General features: G+C 43.4%; 1 protein-coding gene across 1 annotated transcript in view; it reads left to right on the top strand.

The window, feature by feature from the left end:
- WDR90 (WD repeat domain 90) overlaps positions 1 to 21964 on the top strand; it is a 69788-nt gene that overhangs the window by 27726 nt on the left and 20098 nt on the right. Inside the window, exons 18-31 of the mRNA XM_070954868.1 lie at positions 2563 to 2679; positions 4211 to 4446; positions 6129 to 6268; positions 7772 to 7902; positions 9489 to 9619; positions 11604 to 11759; positions 12723 to 12851; positions 14290 to 14423; positions 14533 to 14570; positions 15847 to 15978; positions 17172 to 17357; positions 18965 to 19065; positions 20156 to 20255; positions 21620 to 21741. Of these exons, the coding sequence (XP_070810969.1) occupies positions 2563 to 2679; positions 4211 to 4446; positions 6129 to 6268; positions 7772 to 7902; positions 9489 to 9619; positions 11604 to 11759; positions 12723 to 12851; positions 14290 to 14423; positions 14533 to 14570; positions 15847 to 15978; positions 17172 to 17357; positions 18965 to 19065; positions 20156 to 20255; positions 21620 to 21741 (1853 nt within the window). The remainder of the gene's footprint in view (positions 1 to 2562; positions 2680 to 4210; positions 4447 to 6128; positions 6269 to 7771; positions 7903 to 9488; positions 9620 to 11603; positions 11760 to 12722; positions 12852 to 14289; positions 14424 to 14532; positions 14571 to 15846; positions 15979 to 17171; positions 17358 to 18964; positions 19066 to 20155; positions 20256 to 21619; positions 21742 to 21964) is intronic.

Here is a 21964-nt window from a genome sequence, read left to right as displayed (position 1 = left end):
AGGCTGAACGCCAAAGAACGGAGGCCTTTGAACTCTGCTGCTGGAGAAGACTCCTGCGAGCCCCTTGGACTGCAAGGCGATGAAACTGGTCAGTCCTAGAAGAGATCAACCCTGACTGCTCTTTAGAAGGCCAGATCCTGAAGAGGAAACTCAGATACTTTGGCCACCTAATGAGAAGGAAGGACTCACTGGAGAAGAGCCTAATGCTGGGAAAGATTGAGGGCAAAAGAAGAAGGGGACGGCAGAGAACGAGATGGCTGGATGGAGTCACTGAAGCAGTCAGCGTGAGCTTAAATGGACTCCAGGGGATGGTAGAGGACAGGAAGGCCTGGAGGAACATTGTCCATGGGGTCACTATGGGTCGGACATGACTTTGCAACTAACAACAACAAAAGGGTACTTTTCCAAACAAAACGCAGTCTTCAGATGGAGCTTTTTTTTTTACTGTTGGCCTTCTGTAAAAAAAAAAAAAATGAGTAATTTGATTTAGAGGAGCCCAGAAGAACATCTAAAAATATCTTCAGAGGATAAACAGTTTTTGAAAAACGAATTTACACTCAAGGCTGACACCTCCCTTTGCTAATTATTAATATTATTATTAATTATTAATATTAGCTAATAGAGTAGTCCTCGACTTACGGCCACGTTTGAACCCAGCATTTCTGTTGCTAAGTCAGACAGTTGTTAAGTGAGCTTTGCTCCATTTTGCGACCTTTCCTGCCACCGTTGTTAAGAGAATCGCTGCAGTTGGAAAGTTAGCAACACGGTTATTACGTAAACCTGGCTTCCCTGTTGACTTTGCTTGTCAGAAGGTCGCAAAAGGGGATCACGTTACCCCGGGACACTGCAACCGTCATAAATGTGTCATAAATGCGAGCCAGTTGCCAAGAGCCTGAATAGGGCAGAATGCAGAAGGGGGATGCTGCAAAAGTGTTGTGGCCCGTCAGCGACCTGTGTATCTACACAGAATCTGTGTAGCTGATTCCGACAGCGAGGAGGCTGGTGTGGTGCTGCGCCAGCAGCCTGTGCTGCTGGCGCTCGAGTTGGACAACGAGGAGGCTGGAGAAGATGTGGTGCCAGAGGCGGGGATTCAGCCAGGGCCTTCAGAACCTCCAGAAGTTCCCTTAACTGAAGAGGAAGAAGAGGAGGAGCCTCTTCTCGATGCACAGGCACACAGAGCTGCCAAAAGGCAGGAGTGGCTCCTCAGGAGGAGGTCTCCTCGAGAGTAAGGCTTGGGGCTAATTGGCCACTCCCTTAGCCTATTTAAGGAAGGATGACGACTGAGGCAATTTGCAGGAAACAACTTCATTCATATTCCTTCGCATCTTGATTCCAGAAATGTTTGATTCAGCTCGTTTCTCTCTTGTCAGTTTTCCTGCAAATTGCTTTTGGGCATTCTGCCAACCACAGTAAGATTACGGTTATCTGAAATACTGTGCCTCAGAATTGAGTTATTATTCTTTGGATTCTTGTCGGCTGTTAATGAAGTTAAATTAACAGCCCTTGTTCAGAAAAGACTGATTTAAACTGTACCTGTGTGCGAACAACTACTAAGAAAGCTCATTAGTAGTCCTTAATTAGTAAACTAAGGTTTGTACGGACTTTGTGTGTGCTGCGTTCTTTGGAGTCCATAGCTGGGGCAGAACAAAAAGTCTTAGGTGTGAAAAACAGTCATAAGTCTCTTTTTTCACTGCTGTCGTAACTTTGAATGGTCACTAAACAAATAGTCAAGGACTATCTGTATTTTTCAGAATAGAATAGAAATAGAGTAGAATAGAATAGAATAGAATAGAATAGAATAGAATAGAATAGAATAATAGAATAGAATAGAATAGAATAGAATAGAATAGAATAGAATAGAATAGAATTAGAACAGAACAGAACAGAACAGAACAGAACAGAACAGAACAGAACAGAACAGAAAACAGAATAGAATATTGGAATGAAGGATGGGATGGGATGGGATGGGATGGGATGGGATGGGATGGGATGGGATGGGATGGGATGGGATAGGATAGGATAGGATTGGATTCTTTATTGGCCAAGTGTGATTGAAATTTGTCTTCGGTGCATATGCTCTCAGTGTACATAAAAGCTATAAGTGATAAATCATGATCACAGTCATGAAATAAAATAAATCATCAGACCACTGGTACTCATGGGTGTCATATTGGAGATACGGAATTTACAACGTTGGCAATGCTATTAACTGGTGGGATCCTGAAAAAGAAATTCTGTTTTAAATTGGGCTGTATTTTCCTAGGCTCGGATGGCTTCTTAGCGGAGGCAGAAACGTCATCAGTTCTTGGGTCAAAAAAGAGAACAGTGGTCTTTGGCTGAACCCTGAAGTCTCTTTCTTACAGACTTATTGAAGAGAAGGGATTTTGTTTTGGAGTAGTTGTAGAATGTTATCCGACAGGGTCTTAACTAAAAAGGGCTTCAGATATCAAGGATCAATTAGAGATGGAGTGGTGGTGGTGGGGTGGAGATTCAAGCACTGGCAGCTGTTGTGTCTTAGAGCATCCTGGATTTCTGGTTTGTTTGTTTTTTCCCCACCTCCAGGCCCTGGGATATCCCTAAACAGCATTTGCCTCTCTTCAAGTTTCTGTGCCACTGCCTCTGACGATGGCTACCTGCGACTGTGGCCATTGGACTTCTCAGAAGTCTTCCTGGAGGCAGGTACGTAGAGCTTAAAGATCACAAAGTAGGTAGATCTTCCGTTCAGGAGATCAACTGGAGATGCCTCTGGAAAGGTAAGAAATGACACCAGAGGACATACACTTGCTCCTATGAGAGTGTCCCAAAGCTGCTTTTTCAAGAGGCAACTGGACTTTCTGGTTTTTCTTTGAAGACGTTTCGCTTCTCGTCCAAGAAGCTTCTTCAGTTCTGACAGGATAGTGGTGGGGTGGAAGGATTTATACTCCTTGCAGACAGCTGGTCATTTGCATCCTTTTAGAGGGACGTTGAAGCACTTGGAGGTTTATCTGTGTCTTCAGAGTCACCTGAGTTAGCGCTCCTTGTTCCTGTAGTCTGCAGTTTTTCCTCTGGAAATCCATTCCTACTCCCACACCATTCACAGTGATTCACATTCACAGACCATTACTTGGTCTGTTGTGTGGATGTTTGGGTGGTTTAGGGGTGGGGAATTTGTGGTGTGTGTGTGTGTGTGTGTGTGAGAGAGAGAGAGAGAGAGGATTGCCTCTCCTCCCAACTTAAGAAAGTAAAAACTCTTGAAATGGAGTATTTCAAAAGGACCCTTTTATTAAGCAGAAGTAACAGCAATGGATTCAAAGCAACATCTGAATACCCTTAGGCAAGACAAGTAGGATTAAAGCAATAGAGACCCCTCCCTTAAGTCAGAATGCAGATCTTAGCCAATACACAAGTGTGAAGATGTTTTTTTTACCAGCTGCCCTGAGAACCGAATAAGTATGTATTCACATCGTTTCTCCTTTATTCTTTAAAGTGAAACAGCCCACATAGCTGTCATAAACATTCCTCAACATTAAGGGGATCTCAGGGCACTTTGGTGCCAGGATATAGGTTTTAAAATATCTGTTGACACAAGCAATGCTAGTAAATCGAATCCAAGTCTCCCCCTTCTCCCAATTGAATGGCAGTATCACTTTTAGGGATCTGACAGTGTGTTTGAGGATTGTTATGTGTGTTGGACCTGATTTTTGGGTGTTGTGAATTTCGTTGTATGGGTATACTGTGTATACACGCACAATGACAATAAAATTATTATTATTCTCTTTTATTCATTAAAAATGAAACTCAGTCAACTGGACATTTTAAAATGTATCACAAATACCATTGACTGCCGCTAATGGCTGATATGGCCACCTCCAGCTGGCCCCGCCCCCGTCTATTCTCTGCCTCCCGAGTCCCAGCTGATCGGGAGGAAATGGGGATTTTGCAGTATCCTTCCCCTGGAGTGGGGTGGGAATGGAGATTTTACAGTATCCTTCCCCTGCCACGCCCACCAAGCCATGCCACGCCCACAGAACCAGTAGTAAAAATTTTTGAATCCCACCACTGCTTACCATCTTATCCCATCCCATCCTACCTCACCTCATCTCATCTCACTTCATCTCATTTCTCTTATTTGCATCATCACCAATAAACTCCAGATGTCTCACTGTTCCCTTTGCCCGGTGAATCTAACCATGTCACCCGAATGCTGACTAAGCTGGCATCTTTCTTCCAGAGCACAACAATCCAGTGAGTTCGGTTCGAATCAGCCCAGACAATCTGAAGGTTTTGTGCACCACCACCACTGGGAACGTGGGCTGCCTGGACATCCAGTCGAGGAATTACAGCACCATCATGAGATCTCATGTGGGCACGGTCTTGGCCTTTTCAGTGGACAGTTCCCAGAAACAGCTGGTGACGGTGTCCGAAGACAATACCATTCGCATCTGGAATGTCGAATCTATGCAGCAGGTGATTTCGGAACTTCTTTCAGCAGAACAAACACACACAAATACACACACTCCTTTGTGGCACCTTAAAGATTAACATTGTTTTAACAATAGATGTTTCTTTTTGGAAGTTAGAATAGAATAGAATAACTGAGTTGGAAGGGACCTTGGAGGTCTTCTAGTCCAACCCCCTGCTTTGGCATGAAACCCTCTACCATTTCAGACAAATGGTTGTCCGATCTCTTCTTAAAAACTTCCAGTGTTGGAGCAACCACAACTTCTGGAGGCAAGTTGTTCCATTGATTAATTGTTCTAACTGTCAGGAAATTTCTCCTTAGTTCTAAATTGCTTCTCTCCTGGATTAGTTTCCACCCATTGCTTCTTGTCCTGTCCTCAGGTGCTTTGGAGAATAGCTTGACTCCTTCTTCTTTGTGGCAGGCCCTGAGATATTGGAACACTGCTATCATGTCTCCCCTAGTCTTTCTTTTCATCAAACTAGATATACCCTTTTGTTATTCTGGCACTTATCTCTTCAATGCCGGAAACTTTTATATGGAAGCTGTATATACAACCGAACAGTTAAATTGATGGGTGAATCAATCCATTAGTGAAATATTAGCTGAATCACCCGTCAACCAAAATGAATTGCTTTCAGTATAAATCGAGATGTCAATGAAAGTCCAAAACAGCTAAGATACCGTGATCATAGCCCTGTTGATCTGCCTTCTAAAGAAAGACAGCTCCTTTATGGCAGCCCCTGAGATATTGTATCATGTCACCCTTCTTTTCATCAAACTAGACATACCCAATTCTAGCAACCGTTCTTTATATGTTTTAGCCGCCAGTCTCCTAATTATCTTTGTTGCTCTTCTCTGCCCTCTTTCTAGAGCCAGGGGTTAGCAACCTGCGGCTCTGGAGCCGCATGTGGCTCTTTCATCCATCTGCTGCAGCTCCCTGTCGCTCAAAATATGAGTCACAACTGCCAATGTGCGACACCTAGCAATGCACAATTTATTAAGCTTTTCGACCCCTGGTAGGTCAACCATGGATAAATCCAAGAAAAGAAAAGTTTCAGAAGAAAACAGAACCTTTAATTCAACTACATAGGCTAGTTTTGTGGCCGCTCAAGAAATAGTCAGGCACGGGAAGAGTTTTGTAGCTCCCGGTGTTTGTTTGTTTTTTCTGTGGGAAATGGGTCCAAATGGCTCTCTGAGTGTTTAAGGTTGCCAACCTCTGTTCTAGAGTCTCAACATCTTTTTTACATCGTGACCACCAAAACTGGATCTAGTATTCCTTATTTGTGAGGCCTTGTGAGGTTCCTCACTTGTGAGACCTTGTGAGGTTCCTCACTTATGAGGCTTTGTGAGGTTCCTCATTTGTGAGGCCTTGTGAGGTTCTTCATTTGTGAGGCTTTGTGCGATTCCTTATTTGTGAAGCCTTGTAAGGTTCCTCATTTGTGAGGCCTTGTGAGATTCCTCATTTGTGAGGCCTTGTGAGATTCCTCACTTGTGAGGTCTTGTGAGGTACCTCATTTGTGAGGCCATGTGAGGTTCCTCATTTGTAAGACCTTATGTGGTTCCTTATTTGTGAGACCTTGTGAGGTTCCTTATTTGTGAGGCCTTGATCTGAGACACAAGACTAACACCTGGATCATTTCCTTCTGCTGCCTCCATCTCACCTGGGTACCACTTTATCCCCTTACAGCTTTATGAATTTACGGCCTCTGATGAAATTCCGTGCGCTGTGGCTTTTCATCCCTTGCAACCTATTTTTGCTTGCGGTTTTGACACTGGCGTGGTCAGGACCATCAGCTTGGCTGCCTCAAGACTACTTGAAGAACACAAGTAAAGCCTTTGTGGAATTTCCTAGTTAGGTTTTGAATGTTTTGCATGCATGCAACAGAAGGGGGACTGATTTGAAAGGGAATATATTTCTCCGGAGGGGAAAAAAAATGAAATAAATACCGATATTAGCCTGTAATGCGGTAAAGAAAAACAGGAAAACAAATGTGCTGATTTAAGAATGATCCATTCACTTAGCAGTATTTGGAGAGCTACGTCAAATGTTAAGTACAGGTCCTCATTAGCGACCTCACCTGGGACTGACGATTTGGTCATGAAGCGAAGCGGTTGCTAAGTGAAATTGTAAACCATGCTTACAATCTCATTTCAGCTTTCCCTTGTTTACAGACCTGTGAAGATTGTAAATGTGAGGAGTGGTTGCAAAGTTACTTCTTTTATCACTGTCGTAACTTGGAACAGCCGCTAAACGAGGACTACCTGTATCACAACATTTCTGTTTCTGATTTATCTTATTTATATGAAATATTCAACATGGCTGCTCAGCTCAAATGACAAGACTCTGGGCAGCATCCGAAATCATTATACAAAAATAGAAAAGAAAAATAGCACATGCCACTAGAGCAAACTAAAATAATTATACAGTGATTAAAATTAAACTATACTATACGTCACCAATGGGGAGTTAACCCAAATGCTTGGAGAAAGAGACACATTTCTATCGCCTTTCCAATGGCAGATGTTCTTCTTTTTACAACAAATAACTCAACGAGCATCACACAACTCTAAAAAATATACTATAGTGCAAAAGGAAACTCTAAAAATATACTATAGTGGACTTGGCTCGTGGGGAGGCGCAGGGAGGAAATCCTGATTCAAATCCTATTGATTAAATAGCTCCCTGGGTGAGTTTGAACAGGTTGCTCTCTGGCCAATAACTACAGGTAGTCCTCGTCTTGTAATAATTCACTTAGTGACCATTCGAAGTTACAATAGCACTGAAAAAAGTGACTTATGACCGTTTTTCATACTTATGACCATTTTTCGCACTTATGACCATTGTAGCATCCATCTTCATGTGATTTACATTTGGATGCTTGGCAACTGACTCACATTTACAATGAATGCAGTGTCCCAGGGTGTGTGTGTGTGTGTGTGTGTGTGTGTGTGTGTGTGAGACATGATCCCCTTTTGCGACTTTCTGACCAGCAAAATCAAAGAGGAATCCAGATTCACTTAACAACGCTGTTGTTTTAATTAAAAAACTGCTATGATTCACTTAACAACTGTGACCAAAAAAAAGTCGTAAAATGGGGCAAAACTCACTTAACAGATTTCTCCCTTAGCAACAGAAATTCTGGGCTCCATTATGGTCGTAGGTTGAGGGCTTCCTGTGCCAGGATTGTTATGGGCTTAGAACGAAGGGAGACAAACCCGAATGCTTTGCGCTTGTGGGATATAAAGGCAATTGTTTTTGTCATCCGCTAGTTTCATTCTTCACGTTCATTCCTCATTTTGCCTTTTTGTTTGGGGGCAACTATTGGACAGGCAGCACCGGGGTCTGATCACGGGTCTGACCTTCTCTCCAGATGGCAATTTCATGTACAGTTCCTGCACGCATGGGACGCTGAGTCTTTATAACTGCGCCATCCAGAAAAGTCACACTGTCCGAGTGTTAGGTAAGCGTTCTACTCTACATCTGTGTCCTAAGGTGGGACTTTACTATAGGTCAGTGATGGCTAACCTTTTTCCTCAGGTGCCAAAGGGCACACGTGCGTGCCCACACCCATAATGCGCTCCCCCCATCCTCTGTGCATGCGCATGCAACACTACTACCCCGCACTCCCCCACCCCATTTTGGGCGTGGCAGGCCTCCGTGAAGCCTCCCATGCTTGTCTCCCGCATGTGCGGCAGAGACCCAAAAATCAGCTGTCCGGCAGGAGGTGTGCCATAGGTTCACCATCATGGCTATAGGTGTTCCTCAATGTCAGAGTTTGCAGCAATCAAACCAGCACACAAGTAAATAATTCAGCAGGTTTCATTTATAGAAGAAACTTCTTTATATACAATAATATAAAACATGATGCATGTATACAATACCCATGCAGCACAAGCCAGAACCAGAACTCAGAATCCAGAAGCACAGAATCATACAAGCTCTAATCCAAGGACAAACTAACTCTTATATACAGACCAGTTAAGCTAAGCTACGCCCAGGCTCTGAGCCATCTCCCATGGTTCACAACAGATCCTGTTTCTTAGTCACAAACATTTTCCCATTGGCTGACTTGTTGTTATGGCTATCCCAGCTCACAATTTCTTATACACTGACACACAACTTATTACCGGTCATTCAGTGACCATTTGAAGTTTCAGTGGACCCCCCCCAGAAAAGCCACTTAAGTTCTGGCATTCCAATAATTGCACACACCCACTGTTGTGGCCCGTCAGCGGCATGTGCGGATTGTAGCTGATTCTGACAACGAGGAGGCTGGTGTGATGCTGCGCCAGCAGCCTGTGCAGCTGTCACTCGGGTCAGACAATGAGGAGGCTGGAGAAGATGTGGTGCCAGAGGCGGGGATTTAGCCAGGGCCTTCAGAACCTCCAGAAGCTCCCATAAGTGAAGAGGACGAAGAGGAGGAGGCTCTTCTCGATGCATGGGCGCGCAGAGCTGCCAAAAGGCAGGAGTGACTCCTCAGGAGGAGGTCTCGAGAGTAAGGCTTGGGGCTAATTGGCCACTTCCTTAGCCTATTTAAGGAGGAACGCCAACTGAAGCAATTTGTAGGGAACAACCTTAGTTCACTCTCCTTCGCGTCTGGATTCTCTGCAAATTGCTTCTGGGCTTTCTGCCAACCATAGTAAGATTGTGATTATTTTGGATTCTTGTAGGCTGTTAAGAAAGTTTATTAACAGCCTTTGTTCGAAAAAGACTGAGTTATTTTAGTAAATTAAGTTTTGTACAGACTTTGTGTGTTCTGCGTTCTTTGGGATCCATAGCTGGGGCAGTACACCCACACGTTCACCTGATCACATAATGGGCATTTGGCTACCGGCTCGTATTCATGTCTGGTTCCAGTGTTCCACGTGAACTCGTCACTGTAATTTACGGTTTGGGTCAGTTTCCAACAAAAACCATCCATAGGAATATATTGATTTGATTAACAACTGTGACGTTTGTTTAATGACTGCTATGCGAAATAGTGGGAGTTGGGCTTCACAACCCTCGTGGCTTACAACAGAAATTGACTCTCCGACTTTCATTCAGCTAACGTGGTGTCCCAAGACGCTGACCACGGTCCTGACGCTTTGTCTGTCAGTTGCGATGGACGTCTCTTGGCCTTTGTGGGACCTTCCAAATACATCGTCTCCCTCATGGACGCTCATACTCTGGATGAGGTAACTATCCCTCAAAAGCGGGTAGAATTTCTTGCTCATATCATTCTAATGAAACTGTGTGAAACTTTGGAGTCACTGTGTGTGAGGTAGGCAGCTGTATAAACTGGTTTAATAAATAATAAAGTAATCAACAAACACATGGCCTTTTTTCCTGAAACAATAAGAGAAGGTGTGCAGTTTGGATTCTGAGGAGAATCCAAGAAACACGGTCTCCTGTAGATAGCAAATAACTATATGAAATGAGTATATTAATTATTTGCTATCTATAGGAGACCATGGCTTTTTGTTTCACTTCATTCTGGAGAATTATTTCTACATCATGATTTTCTAGGTATCTATTTATGGTGGCTAAGACGCTAAGCTTGTCATTCGAAAGTTCCAATCCCTAGTGCCACGTAAGGCGGTGAGCTCCCATTACTTGTCCCAGCTTCGGCCAACCTAGCAGTTCGAAAGCACATAAAAAAAATGCAAGTAGAAAAATAGGGACCACCTTTGGTGGGAAGGTAACAGCGTTCCGTGTGCCTTTGGCGTTGAATCATGGTGGCCATATGACCATGGAGACGTCTTCGGACAGCGCTGGCTCTTCGGCTTTGAAACGGAGATGAGCACCGCCCCTTAGAGTCGGAAACAACTAGCACATAAGTGCGAGGGGATCCTTTACCTTTATTTATCGCCATCCATCCACCTATTATGTGATCTATTCCTTTTCTACCCATTAAGCAGAACGGGTTGGTAGAATAGACTGAATTTCCAAACTTTCGTTGCGACTCCCCAGTTCTGTACCAGGGACTACGGGATAACTCTTTTATATTCATTAAATCTTCTTTGACAATTAGAAATGTGGATTTGACAATTAGAGATGTGGATGTGGAAATTGTGAATCAGAAAAGCATGATGCAAATTCACATCATCATCACTACCTCAGTACCCCTGGTCTGCACACACACGTTTATTATCTAAATAACTTTTAATGAGAATTAAATATTTGTTTATTAAACATTTGACTGGTAAATGAAATTCAGTGTATTTTGTGAGGTTTCAACATTGTATTTGAAGAAATTAAACATTCTGCACGGGGAAGAAAAGTTATTTCTATTGGAATAGTGGCAACAGTGTTGGGCAAATGGCATTTAACATGTACTTGCCATGTCCTTTTAGCTTTTTGGCTTTTTGTTGTAGGACTATCACCTATAAAGCAAAATTGAGATAGCTTTGAAACTGCCAGACTGGAAAATTTTAAGTCTCAATTTTTTTCTGGCTCAGATCTCTGTCAGTCTACTGTTTCAGCCCATAGATTAAAAACATATTTAGCTTGTAGCAAAGATCATCCATCCATCATCAATATCTATCTCTTTATCCCTTTATCTGTCTGTCTATCCATCCATCTAGCTTCCCTCCATCTACTCATGCACATAAATAGACCCACACCCACATACGTAGACACGCATATGTGCACAACATCCAATATATATAAGCACAAATATAAAAGTATCTGTGTTGTGAGTTCATGTCAGAGATCACTGACAAATGGTGCATCTCATACCATCATAACAGGTCATGCTGCGTACTTTGAACTCCTAGGGTAAAAAAAAGGAATATAAATCTGAGAAATAATTGTATCATTTTCATCAGCTGACCTCCGATGGTTGCCATCCCTAGCTTCTTTGCCCATTTCTTGATCTAGTGCAAATCCAGTTTGAGTAAACAGAGCTTAGTAGCAATAGCACTTAGACTTATATGCTGCTTCACAGTGCTTTTACAGCCCTCTCTTAAGCGGTTGACAGAGTCAGCCTCTTGCCCCCAGCAATCCGAGTCTTCATTTTACCGACCTTGGAAGGATGGAAGGTTGAGTCAACCTCGAGCTGGTCAGGATTGAACTCCTGGCAGCCGGCAGAATTAGCCTGCAATACTGCATTCTAACCTCTGAGCCACCGCGGCTCTTTAACATTGATGTTAATGTTAAACTCTTATTTACGCATGTCAGCTACTAAGAATCGATGTGAGCATACTGGATCTGGACAGCACGGCCCTTGATGTTGCAGTGAGGCTTTGCTTCGCCCCTTTTGGCCATCTTTTGGTGTCAACCTCCTCCCAGAAGGTCCTGGTGCTGGATGCCAAGTCTGGACGCTTAATCCGAGTGGTAGGAGATCCACAATTTTTGTTTCCCTTTCAGAGGTGGGACTTCCTTGCGATTTCCATATTTTTCTGTTTACCCACGTCTTGTGAGGAAAATCCCAAATGTTCTATGGGTCTAAAATCGCTAAATTATTACTACCGTGTTTCCCCGAAAATAAGACCCTGTCTTATATTTTTTTGAACCCTGAACTAAGCGCTCGGCCTTATTGCCATGCACTCAAAAGCCCGATTGGGCTTATTATCAGGGGATGTCTTGTTTTGGGGGAAACTGGGTAATTGCAGGTAGTTCTCGATAGTTCATCTAGGGGGCGTTCGAAATGACAACAGCACTGAAAAAAGTGACTTATGACTGTTTTCCACACTTACGACCATTGCAGCATCCCCATATTCACATGATCAAAATTCAGACACTTAGCAACCGACTCACATTTATGACGGTTGCAATGTCCTGGGGTCATGTCACAAAATTCCCTTTTGCGATTATCTGACAAGCAAAGTCAGTGGGGAAGCCAGATTCATTTAACAACCATGTTACTAACTTAACAACCGCAGTGATTCACTTAACAAGCGGGGCAAGAAAGGTTGCAAAATGGGGCAATTGTCTCACTGAGCAACATAAATTTTGTGTTCCATCGAGGACTACCGGTATTGATGTTTGAATGGGTGGCTTTGAAGATTTTAAATTGATGTACTTGACTGAAACCACAAGGGGTGAGCTGAAGCTGTCATCTATACATGAATATGCTAAGGCAGAGGTCTTCAAACTTGGCAACTTTAAGATTTGTGGACTTCAACTCCCAGAATTCTCCAGTCAGCTATGCTGGCTGGAGAATTCTGGGTGTTGAAGTCCACAAGTCTTAAAGCTGCGAAGTTTGGGGACCGCTGTGCTAAGGGTTTTGCTGCTTAATGGAAGGTCTTCGGTTTCAGAGTGGAATCCAATGTTAGTGATGATTTCTATCGATTGCAGGTCCCTCAAGTTCACAGACAGACTTGTTCTTCTTTAACGCTGAGTCCCGATGGCCGGTATGTTCTCACAGCCGGTGATAGGACTATCAAAGTGTGGGATTATGAAATGAGATTTGATGTCAGCTGCCAGGTAAGTAAATCGGGGCAATCTTAGATTTCTTTTCCTTCCTCATTACTGCTGTGTTTCCCTGAAAATAAGACCCTCTCTTATATTTTTTTTGAACCCCGAAATAAGCGCTTGGCCTTATTTTTGGGGAGGTCTTATTATTTTGGGGTGCATGGAGCAAGATGGGGTTCCTCTTGCCGTCTTACCTGATTTCCAGCTTTGCATTTAAATATTTTCAGGGAGGGCTTATTTTTTTTTGGGAGGCTTATTTTAGTGCATGCGCTCAAAAGCCCGATTGGGCTTATTATCAGGGGATGTCTTATTTTCAGGGAAACAGGGCAATGAATGGTCATTTGATAGGCATATTAAAATAATACAACATTCAGTCAAAGAATGTTAACAGAAATGGAATAGAATGGGACCAATGTGACAGAAAGGTATGTATGAGAGAGAGAGGGAGAGGGAGAGAGAGGGTAGAATAAGAGCCTTGGTAGTACAGTGGTCTAAGGCACCCTGTTATTAAGCTGGTTATTAAGACCAGCTGCCTGCAATTACTGCAGGTTCGAATCTCGCCAAGGCTCAAGGTTGACTCAGCCTTCCATCCTTTCTAAGGTAGGTAAATTGAGGACCCAGTTGTGGGGGCAATAAGCTGACTTTGTATAAATATACAAAAGGATGAAGGCTTTTGCTGAGCACATTGTAAGCCGCCCTGAGTCTCTGGAGAAGGGCGGCATATAAATCAAATTAAAAAAAAAAAAAAAAGTTATCTGCTACATGACTCTCTAAATAATTAAGGTTTAGATAAATATTTGCTGCTCTTAACTTCTAATTATTCATGAATGCCTCTGAGTGGCTTGGTGGCCTAGAGGTGGAGTTTTCACCTCACAATCAGGAGGCTGTGAGTTTGATCCTAGGTAGCGGCAGGTATTTCTCTCTCTCTGGGCACAATGAGTAATTGTTTGCTGCGAGCTCTGCGTAGGCATCAGGAAGGGCATCTGGCCTGTAAAGGCTCAACTCCATTCAGTTATCCCAACTTCACCCCGATGCAAAGGATTACGGGGTCATTAAAAGAAAAAAAAATCATTAATGCCTCTGGGTCGTTTGTATCTTAAATTAAAAACTTCGGCCAAAGAGGTTGCAGAAAAAATGCTTTTAAAAGTTAAAAAAAAAGCCTCTGATGATCGCTCAGCTGGGCATGGGGGGGTGGGGGGACAGGGATTTTTGCTACCGGTTCTCCGAACCACCCGCCGCCATCGCTACCGGATCGGGCGATCCGGTCCGAACAGGGAGCATTTCACCCCTGATCTGACCACATTGCGGGCCGGATCCAGTACCACTACAGCAGGGCCCTGTGTTTGACACCCCTGCTGTAGTGGTAAATCCTGTCTAGGAACAATATTAATCTCAAACTGTGGAAATGAAATGAAGGAGAAAACTGTTGTTCTGCTTTTCTTTCTCCCAGGTGTTCATCGGTCACTCCGAACCGATACAGCAGGTGAGGTTCACTGCTGATCAAAAGCAGGTCTTCAGTGTTGGAGATGCCATCTTCCTGTGGGATTTCCTAGGTGTCTTTGCAGAGGAGCCCTTCAAGGATGAGTAAGAACTCAATGTTTCCTCATTAACACCTTGAAGATACTTTTCTTGAACCCGCCTCTAGATTTGAACGTCGTCATCTCATTTTGGACTCATTGTGTTCTCATTGCAGGATCGATTCCCCTGGGCCCTTAGTGGTTCTTCAAGTTGGTAAGTTGGCATTTGCTTTTGAGTAATACAGTTGGTGTTGCACCTCCCACAGTAAGCCTACAAGACATGAGGTTGATATTTATTAGTTCGGAATGGGACAACTCTCTGTGGGAGAATTCAATAAACACAAATTTAAATTCATTTCAACGGAACCGTGGCCAATAAAATAAAATAAAGCCAATCCAAAAATACAAGAGTTACTTGTACCTTTAACATATACTCTGGGAACTGTTGGGAGGAGCCATCTTAACTTTCTTCTTCCCAGACAAACTGTATATCGGTGCCCAACATTGGCAACTTTAAGAACTGTGGACTTCAATTCTCATTGTTGGCTGGGGAATTCTGGGAGTTGAAGTCCACAAGTCATAAAGTTGCCAAGGTTGGACACTTCTCATCCACACTCTTGCTGTTCTCAATTGCACTCCCTCCCTCCTGGGAATTGTTCTGACCTAGGCTTCCCAAGAGCATGAAGCACACTCCTTGTCCCGACAAAAACTCCTTTTTATTAAATTACTGTAAATTCTTCTCATTCACATCCAGCAAAGTCTTTCAAGGGAGAATTTACAGTCACAAACCTTATCTGGCTTGGAGAGCTGCCAGGCCGATATCTTCAAAACTTGGCCAGCAGTCTTGGGAGAGTCACGAACCAATTAAGCGAACTAATTATCTTCTGCAAACTCCCCTCCCCTTTCGCTCCTCTTTTATTCCCTCTGGGAGGAGCCATTCATCGTCTACCTGTGGCCTTACTCCCAAGTCGACCCTTGTTCTTCAGCTGTTCCCTTCATCTGGCAACTCTGTGCATGCGCACACTGGGAACAGGCTCCAGCTGTTTATCTGCCTCACTGATGTCTGACTCCAAAGGCAACTGATAACTGTCATACGGCCCTGGCCCCATCTCTGCCTCCGACGCAGAGCCCTCATCAGAGCCTTCCCCAGACTCCAGGACTGGCCCATGTTCCTCCCCAACCTCCTCACTGTCCGAATCTGCTGCCAACTCCTCTGGCCGCTGGTGGGCCACAACAGGAATCCGCCAATATTCCATAGTAGAGAGATAGATGAATTGGAGCTGAACAAAACTGTGCATCAAAAGATACTGGGAATATATCTCCATCTCTTCCCCCATTCCTGATGTGCTCTTTTGCAGCAAAATGTATAAAGCTGGTTTTGGCTGAGAATGGATATTTGGCACAAACTTACACAGAATCAAAGTGAAGGTCTGAACCTGGAAATCTGAACCCTAACCCATCCTCCCATGTTGCCTCTTGTTTGTTCACAGACGCCAATTCAGGGAAGGCACAAAATTCACCTCCTGGGTCCAGTGATGCCCCCCGCCAGCTGGTTCCTTTGCCTACTGTGGTGTCTCCTCCGTGTCTGGATCTCAGCGCTCTCCACCGACTGGTTGAGCATGGTGAGCAAAGAAAATTCCTCACCATAGGAACCGATCAGGTCTTCTCTATACAATTCTATAGGCAACTTAACGCCCCTCCTGGTTGTCTATCACCTGCCTTTCCAGAGACGTTTGATCAAAACACAATGGATCTTGCCTTTCCATTAAAGATGATACCAGTCATTCCATAAAATAGGCCCTATCTATCTATCTACTGGAAGGGACGCAGTGGCTAAGAGGCTGAGCTTGTTGATCGAAAGGTTCAGTTCGAATCCCTAGTGCTGTGTAATGGAGTGAGTTCCCGTTACTTGTCCCAGCTTCTGCCAACCTAGCAGTTCGAAAGCACATAAAAAATGCAAGTAGAAAAATAGGGAGCACCTTTGGTGGGAAGGTAACGGCGTTCCATGCGCCTTTGGCGTTGAGTCATGCCGGCCACATGACCACAGAGACGTCTTCGGACAGCGCTGGTTCTTCGGCTTTGAAACGGAGATGAGCACCGCCCCCTAGAGTCGGGAATGACTAGCACATATGTGCGAGGGGAACCTTTACCTTATCTATCTACCAGCCGGAAAGGAGAAAGGAGATAATTGGTCCATTGGCATTTAATACATTCAAATAAATAAACCATGGAAAATAAAGATTGCCTCTTTTCCTTTGACAGTTTTCTGTCTTCGTCTGCAATCTCACTTCCTTCTGCACGAAACAGAGATTTTGACGGTGTAATTCTCTGAAGGTGTCTAATGAGAATTGGATTATACATTTTTCTCTTCATGGGATTGCCAGCATAATGCTGTATATCTACCACCACCTCTGGAGAGAGGGAATATTCTTCCTTGCCCAGAATTCCTTTTCCAACACAGAAACTAAGACCCTTTTGAAGATTGTCTCTGCAGTGGGAAGATAAATAAACTAGGCAGCTCTCAAATGGGTTCCCTTCTTTTATTCCTCTTATCTTCTGAAAACAAGGTCTCTCAATCTCAGGAATTTTAAAAGAGGTGGACTTCAATTCTGCATGGTGGCTGGGGAATTCTGGGAGTTGAAATCCACCCATCCTTAAAATTCCTGAGGTTGAGAATGAAGAAGTTATCTCTTTAATCGTGTCTGACTCTTGGTGATTCTATGAGCCAGATGTCTCCACGTCTTCCGATTGTTTTAAAAGCTGATGGAGCTAGTTGCTTCCTCTCTGTCATTTTCCTCTCCTTTCTCTCTTCCAGACACTTGGTCTGACTCTGAAGAAGAAAAAGAAGCCTATTTGAAAAAAAAGAATGGGGACACGATTAATGGGACTACTGGCCACTCAGTTCTTGTGCTAAATGATGTTGTCCAACATGAAGAGCCTCTGCCTGTGAAACCTGACATCACTCCAATTTGTTCAAGCCCTCACAGTCCTGCAGGAGGGGGTAAGTTGTCTTGAGCCATGAGATAAGCAGCAAATAAATTTGATAATAGTAAAGTTGAACATCATCAGCATTGACAAAAATCATCGGTCAATTGCAAAAGGCGACCTTGCTCAGAACAGCTTACATCCTGTGACCTTTAAGATCATCATACAAGAACATCTGCCTATCCCAGGTCCTTGGGAAGGACTTGATAGGTGGATAAAAATGCCAAACCCAGTCTGAACATCTGGCTGAGTGTGCGACAAAATGAAGGGCCAGCTCAGTGACATCATGGAGAATGATTTCCAGCAGTGGCAATCAGGAAACATGATTAGATATTTGTTCTTTTTTTCCCTTTAAAAAAAAAAATATTAAGCAATTTGAAAAAAAGACAAACGAAAAGAGGAGAAAAAGTATAGAAATTATAAAACATGAAACAAATAAATGGGAACTACAAATATCATGGAATTGGGTAAGAATTTTGAATATGTAATTAACTGCTTTTAAGCACTTGAATATTCCATTTTATAAACGACAGGGTGACTGTTAAAATCCAGGCGGTTCGTAAATATCAGTGGCAGAAGTTGGCACAGTACGAATCATAAAATAATGTAAGGATTGCCTCTCCTCCCAACTTAAGAAAGTAAAAACTCTTGAAACGGAGTATTTCAAAAGGACCCTTTTATTAAGCAGAAGGGACAACAATGAAGTCAATGCAAGCTCTGAATACCCTTAGGCAAGACAAGTAGGATTAAAGCAGTAGAGACCCCTCCCTTAAACCAGAATGCAGATTTTAGCCAATACATAAGTGTGAAGATGTTTTCTTTACCAGCTGCCCTGAGAACCGGATAAGTATGTATTCACATCGTTTCTCCTTTATTCTTTAAAGTGAAATAGCCCACATGGCTGTCATAAACATTCCTCAACGTTAAGGGGATCTCAGGGCTCTTTGGCGCCAGGATATAGGTTGTAAAATATCTGTTGATACAGGCAGTGCTAGTAAATCTCCCACCGACCAGTACGCTCCCATAGAGAGGGGCTCCTCCGGGTGCCGTCGGCCAAACAATGTCGACTGGCGGCCCCCAGGGGGAGAGCCTTCTCTGTGGGGGCACCTACTATCTGGAACGAGCTCCCCCCCGAGATACGGAGGATTCCGGATCTGCGTACCTTCCGTCGCACGCTTAAGACGTTCCTATTCCAGCAAGCCGGCCTGACCTAAACTTCTCCGCTTTTAAATGGGAATTTTAAATTTGGTTTTAAATTATTGGGGTTTTAAATATGGTTCAGCCAAATTTATTTAATTTGTTTTATCTCTATTTTAAATTTTGTATTTCCATGTTTTATTTTTATGGCTGTTCACCGCCCTGAGTCCTTCGGGAGTAGGGCGGTATATAAATTTAATAAATAAATAAATAAATAAAATAAATAAATCGAATCCAAGTCTCCCCCTTCTCCCAACTGAATGGCAGTATCACTTTTAGGGATCTGACAATAAGATTCAAAGTTACAGTACGTTCTATCCCAAGAAACTAACCACCTGTATGGATTTAACTGATCTTTTTAGAACTAGAATATTAAAACTTTATGTTAAGACTAACTCAGCATGTTTGCTTTTTCTCATGTGCTAGACAGAGGAAAGGAAACGAAAGGGTCTTTACCCCAAAATATCATCCGGCCAGATTGCTACCGGCACTTCATACCCCGTTTCAAATCTTCTGCAACTTCCAAGGTGAGACCTGGCTTGACTGTTTGGGGCAGGGGTCAGAAACCTGCAGCTCTGGAGCCGCATGTGGCTCTTTCACCCCTCTGCTGCGGCTCCCTGTCACTCAAAATATGCATCACAACCGCCAATGTGCGACACCCACCGGCATGCTATTTATTGAGCTTTTCAACCCCCGGTAGGCCAACCATGGATAAATCCAAGAAAAGAAAAGTTTCAGAAGAAAATTTCAACTACATATGCTAGTTTTGTGGCCACTCAAGAAATAGTCAGTCAAGGGAAGAGTTTTGTGGTTCCCGGTGTTTTCTTTTCTGTGGGAAACGGGTCCAAATGGCTCTTTGTGTGTTTAAGGTTCAGACCCCTGGTCTGGGGAGAAAAGGTGGTCAGTTGTTCAGTGCTGATTTATTCTATAAATCTAATTTGCGGGGTTCGTACGCTCAGCCATCAGTCCTGGTTTACAAATCTTAAAGGCTGGGTCTGCCCAGTCTTGTAAGGCAAAGCCAAACAAACAAGCAAACCATAATTTGGTGTGATTAACCCAGTCCGAGTGTAGAGAGAAATGTTGATCAATGGCTTAGCTATTCTGAAATTGTTTCTCAGGAAAACAGCTATAAATTAATTTAACAAGCAGTGCTGCCTTGTCTACTGATGCGTAAAGTACAAATAGTCCTCGACTTAGAACAGTTCACTTAATGACTGTTCAAAGTTACGAAGGCAATGAAAAAGTGACTTACGACCAATTTTCACACTTAAAAGTATTGCCTCATCCCGATGGTCACTTGATCAATAATTTGGACGCTTGGCCAACTGACTCAAATTTATGACGGTTGCAGTGTCCCAGAGTCATATGGATCCCCCTTTGCGAGCTTCTGACAAGCAAAGTCAATGGGGAAGCCAGATTCACTTAACAACGGTGTTAATAATTAAACAACCGCAAGTGATTCATTTAATAAACTCTGGCAAGAAAGGCCGTACAGCGGGGCAAAACTCACTGAACAAATGGCTCACTTAGTAACAGAACTTTCGGGCTAAGTTGTGGTTGTAAGCCGAGGACCACCTATATAATGATTTATACTGAGCTCATGTTTTGGCTTTTCAGGTATTTTCTTCTCCAACCGCTAACGAGGGTCTGAAGCTGAAAGCTGTGATTGGCTACAACGGGAATGCCCGAGGGAACATGGTGTGGAACCCTGACACAGGTACAGCCCTGAAATCAGGGGTGAAATCCAGCAGGTTCTAACAGGTTCGTGAGAACCAGTAGCGGAAATTTTGAGTAGTTCGGAGAACCGGCAAATACCACCTCTGGCTGGCCCCTGAGTGGGGAGGGAATGGAGATTTTGCAATATCCTTCCCCTAGAAGTGGGGTGGGAATGGGGATTTTGCAATATCCTTCCCCTGCCATGCTCACCAAGCCACGCCCACAGAACCGGTAGGGAAAAAAAATTGGATTTCACCCCTGCCTGAAATAATATAAAAGATTTTATTACCTTCATTTACGAAGCTCTTAATGGAGCTATGGCAGCCTTTGGAATATTTTGAAAGGCTTCCTAAGACTCATCCCAAAGGTGCTTTTTCAAGAGTTCAAAAGTTTTCAAGAGTTTCAAAATTTTTCCGAAAGCCCAATTGCCTCTTGAAAAAGCACCTTTGGGACAACCATGGCCTGGATGACTGAGAATCTCCATAGACTTTCTAAGTCTCTTTTCAAAAAAACAAAACGAAAAACCATGGTCCAAATCTACCACGATGATGCCTTCAGGTTTACTGTATTTTTCGGACTATTTAGATGCATCTAAATTTAGAAGAGGAAAATAACAAAAAAAAGGTTTTGGCCTCCCTTTTTTCAGGTCATTTTCCGGCCTGTTTCCAGGGCTTTTTTCGGCCCATTTTCAAGGCTTTTTTCGGCCCATTTTGGGGGCTTTTTTTGGCCCATTTCTGATGCTTTTCTGGGCCCGTTTTCAAGGCTTTTGGGGGCCATTTGTGAGGGGTTTTTTGGCCCGTTTTTGAGGCTTTTTTCAGCCTATTTTTGAGGCTTTTTTCCGGAAAAACGGGCTGAAAAAAGCCTCGAAAATGGGGTGAAAAAAGCCCCCAAAACAGGCCAATAGAAGCTTCAAAACAGGCTGAAAACGGGCCAAAAAGCGCCTCAAAAACGGGCCCAAAAAGCCTGAAAAAGAAAAAGCCTTGAAAACAGCCCCCCAAAAAGCCTTGAAAACAGGCCAAAAAAAAGCCTTGAAAATGGGCCAAAAAAAGGCCTAAATAGGCCTGAAAACAAGGCATGTGGAAGCCAAAAAATGGCTGGCGGGAGGCCGGGCTTCGGCAATATTAGGTTTATAAGACGCACAGACATTTTCGCCCCCTTTTGGGAGACAAAAAAGTGCATCTTATAGCCGAAAAATACGGTAATTTGAATAGTCTCTTTGGCCTGCAATATTTACTTTGCAAAATATCCTGAAGTCTAGTTGCGTGTTGTAATCTGGAAGACGTGTACATCGTATTGGGCGAAGTGTGTGTGTATGGGTGTGGGAGATTCTAGTTGTTATAGGTTATTTTTTTCCCCCTCTGCCAGGTTTCTTTGCCTACAGCTGTGGTTGTGTGCTGATTGTGGAAGACTTGCACTCTGGATCCCAACAGCATTGGCTGGGTCATCCGGAAGAGATTTCAACCTTAGCTCTCAGTCATAATGCCCAGGTAGGGTCATCCCACCATTTTTCTACAGGTAACAAATGTGATTTACCAGAATCACGAATGTGTTGGTTGGATCGGACAAAACGCGGATTTATTGAAGCTCAGATTGTGATAATTTTTGAATAAAAGGTAATCCTTCACTTACGATCATAACTGAGCTCGGGTCGTAAGTTATAGCTGTCATTCAGTGAGGGTCACCGTGCCTAATTTTATGAATTGCTTTGTG

This window comes from Pituophis catenifer, unplaced genomic scaffold (assembly GCF_029215685.1).
Source record: "Pituophis catenifer annectens isolate HBS135680 unplaced genomic scaffold, rPitCat1.0.hap2 SCAF_16, whole genome shotgun sequence".
Lineage (NCBI taxonomy): Eukaryota > Metazoa > Chordata > Lepidosauria > Squamata > Colubridae > Pituophis > Pituophis catenifer.
Note: the sequence above shows the minus strand (reverse complement) of the source record. Positions and strands in the feature narration are given on the sequence as shown.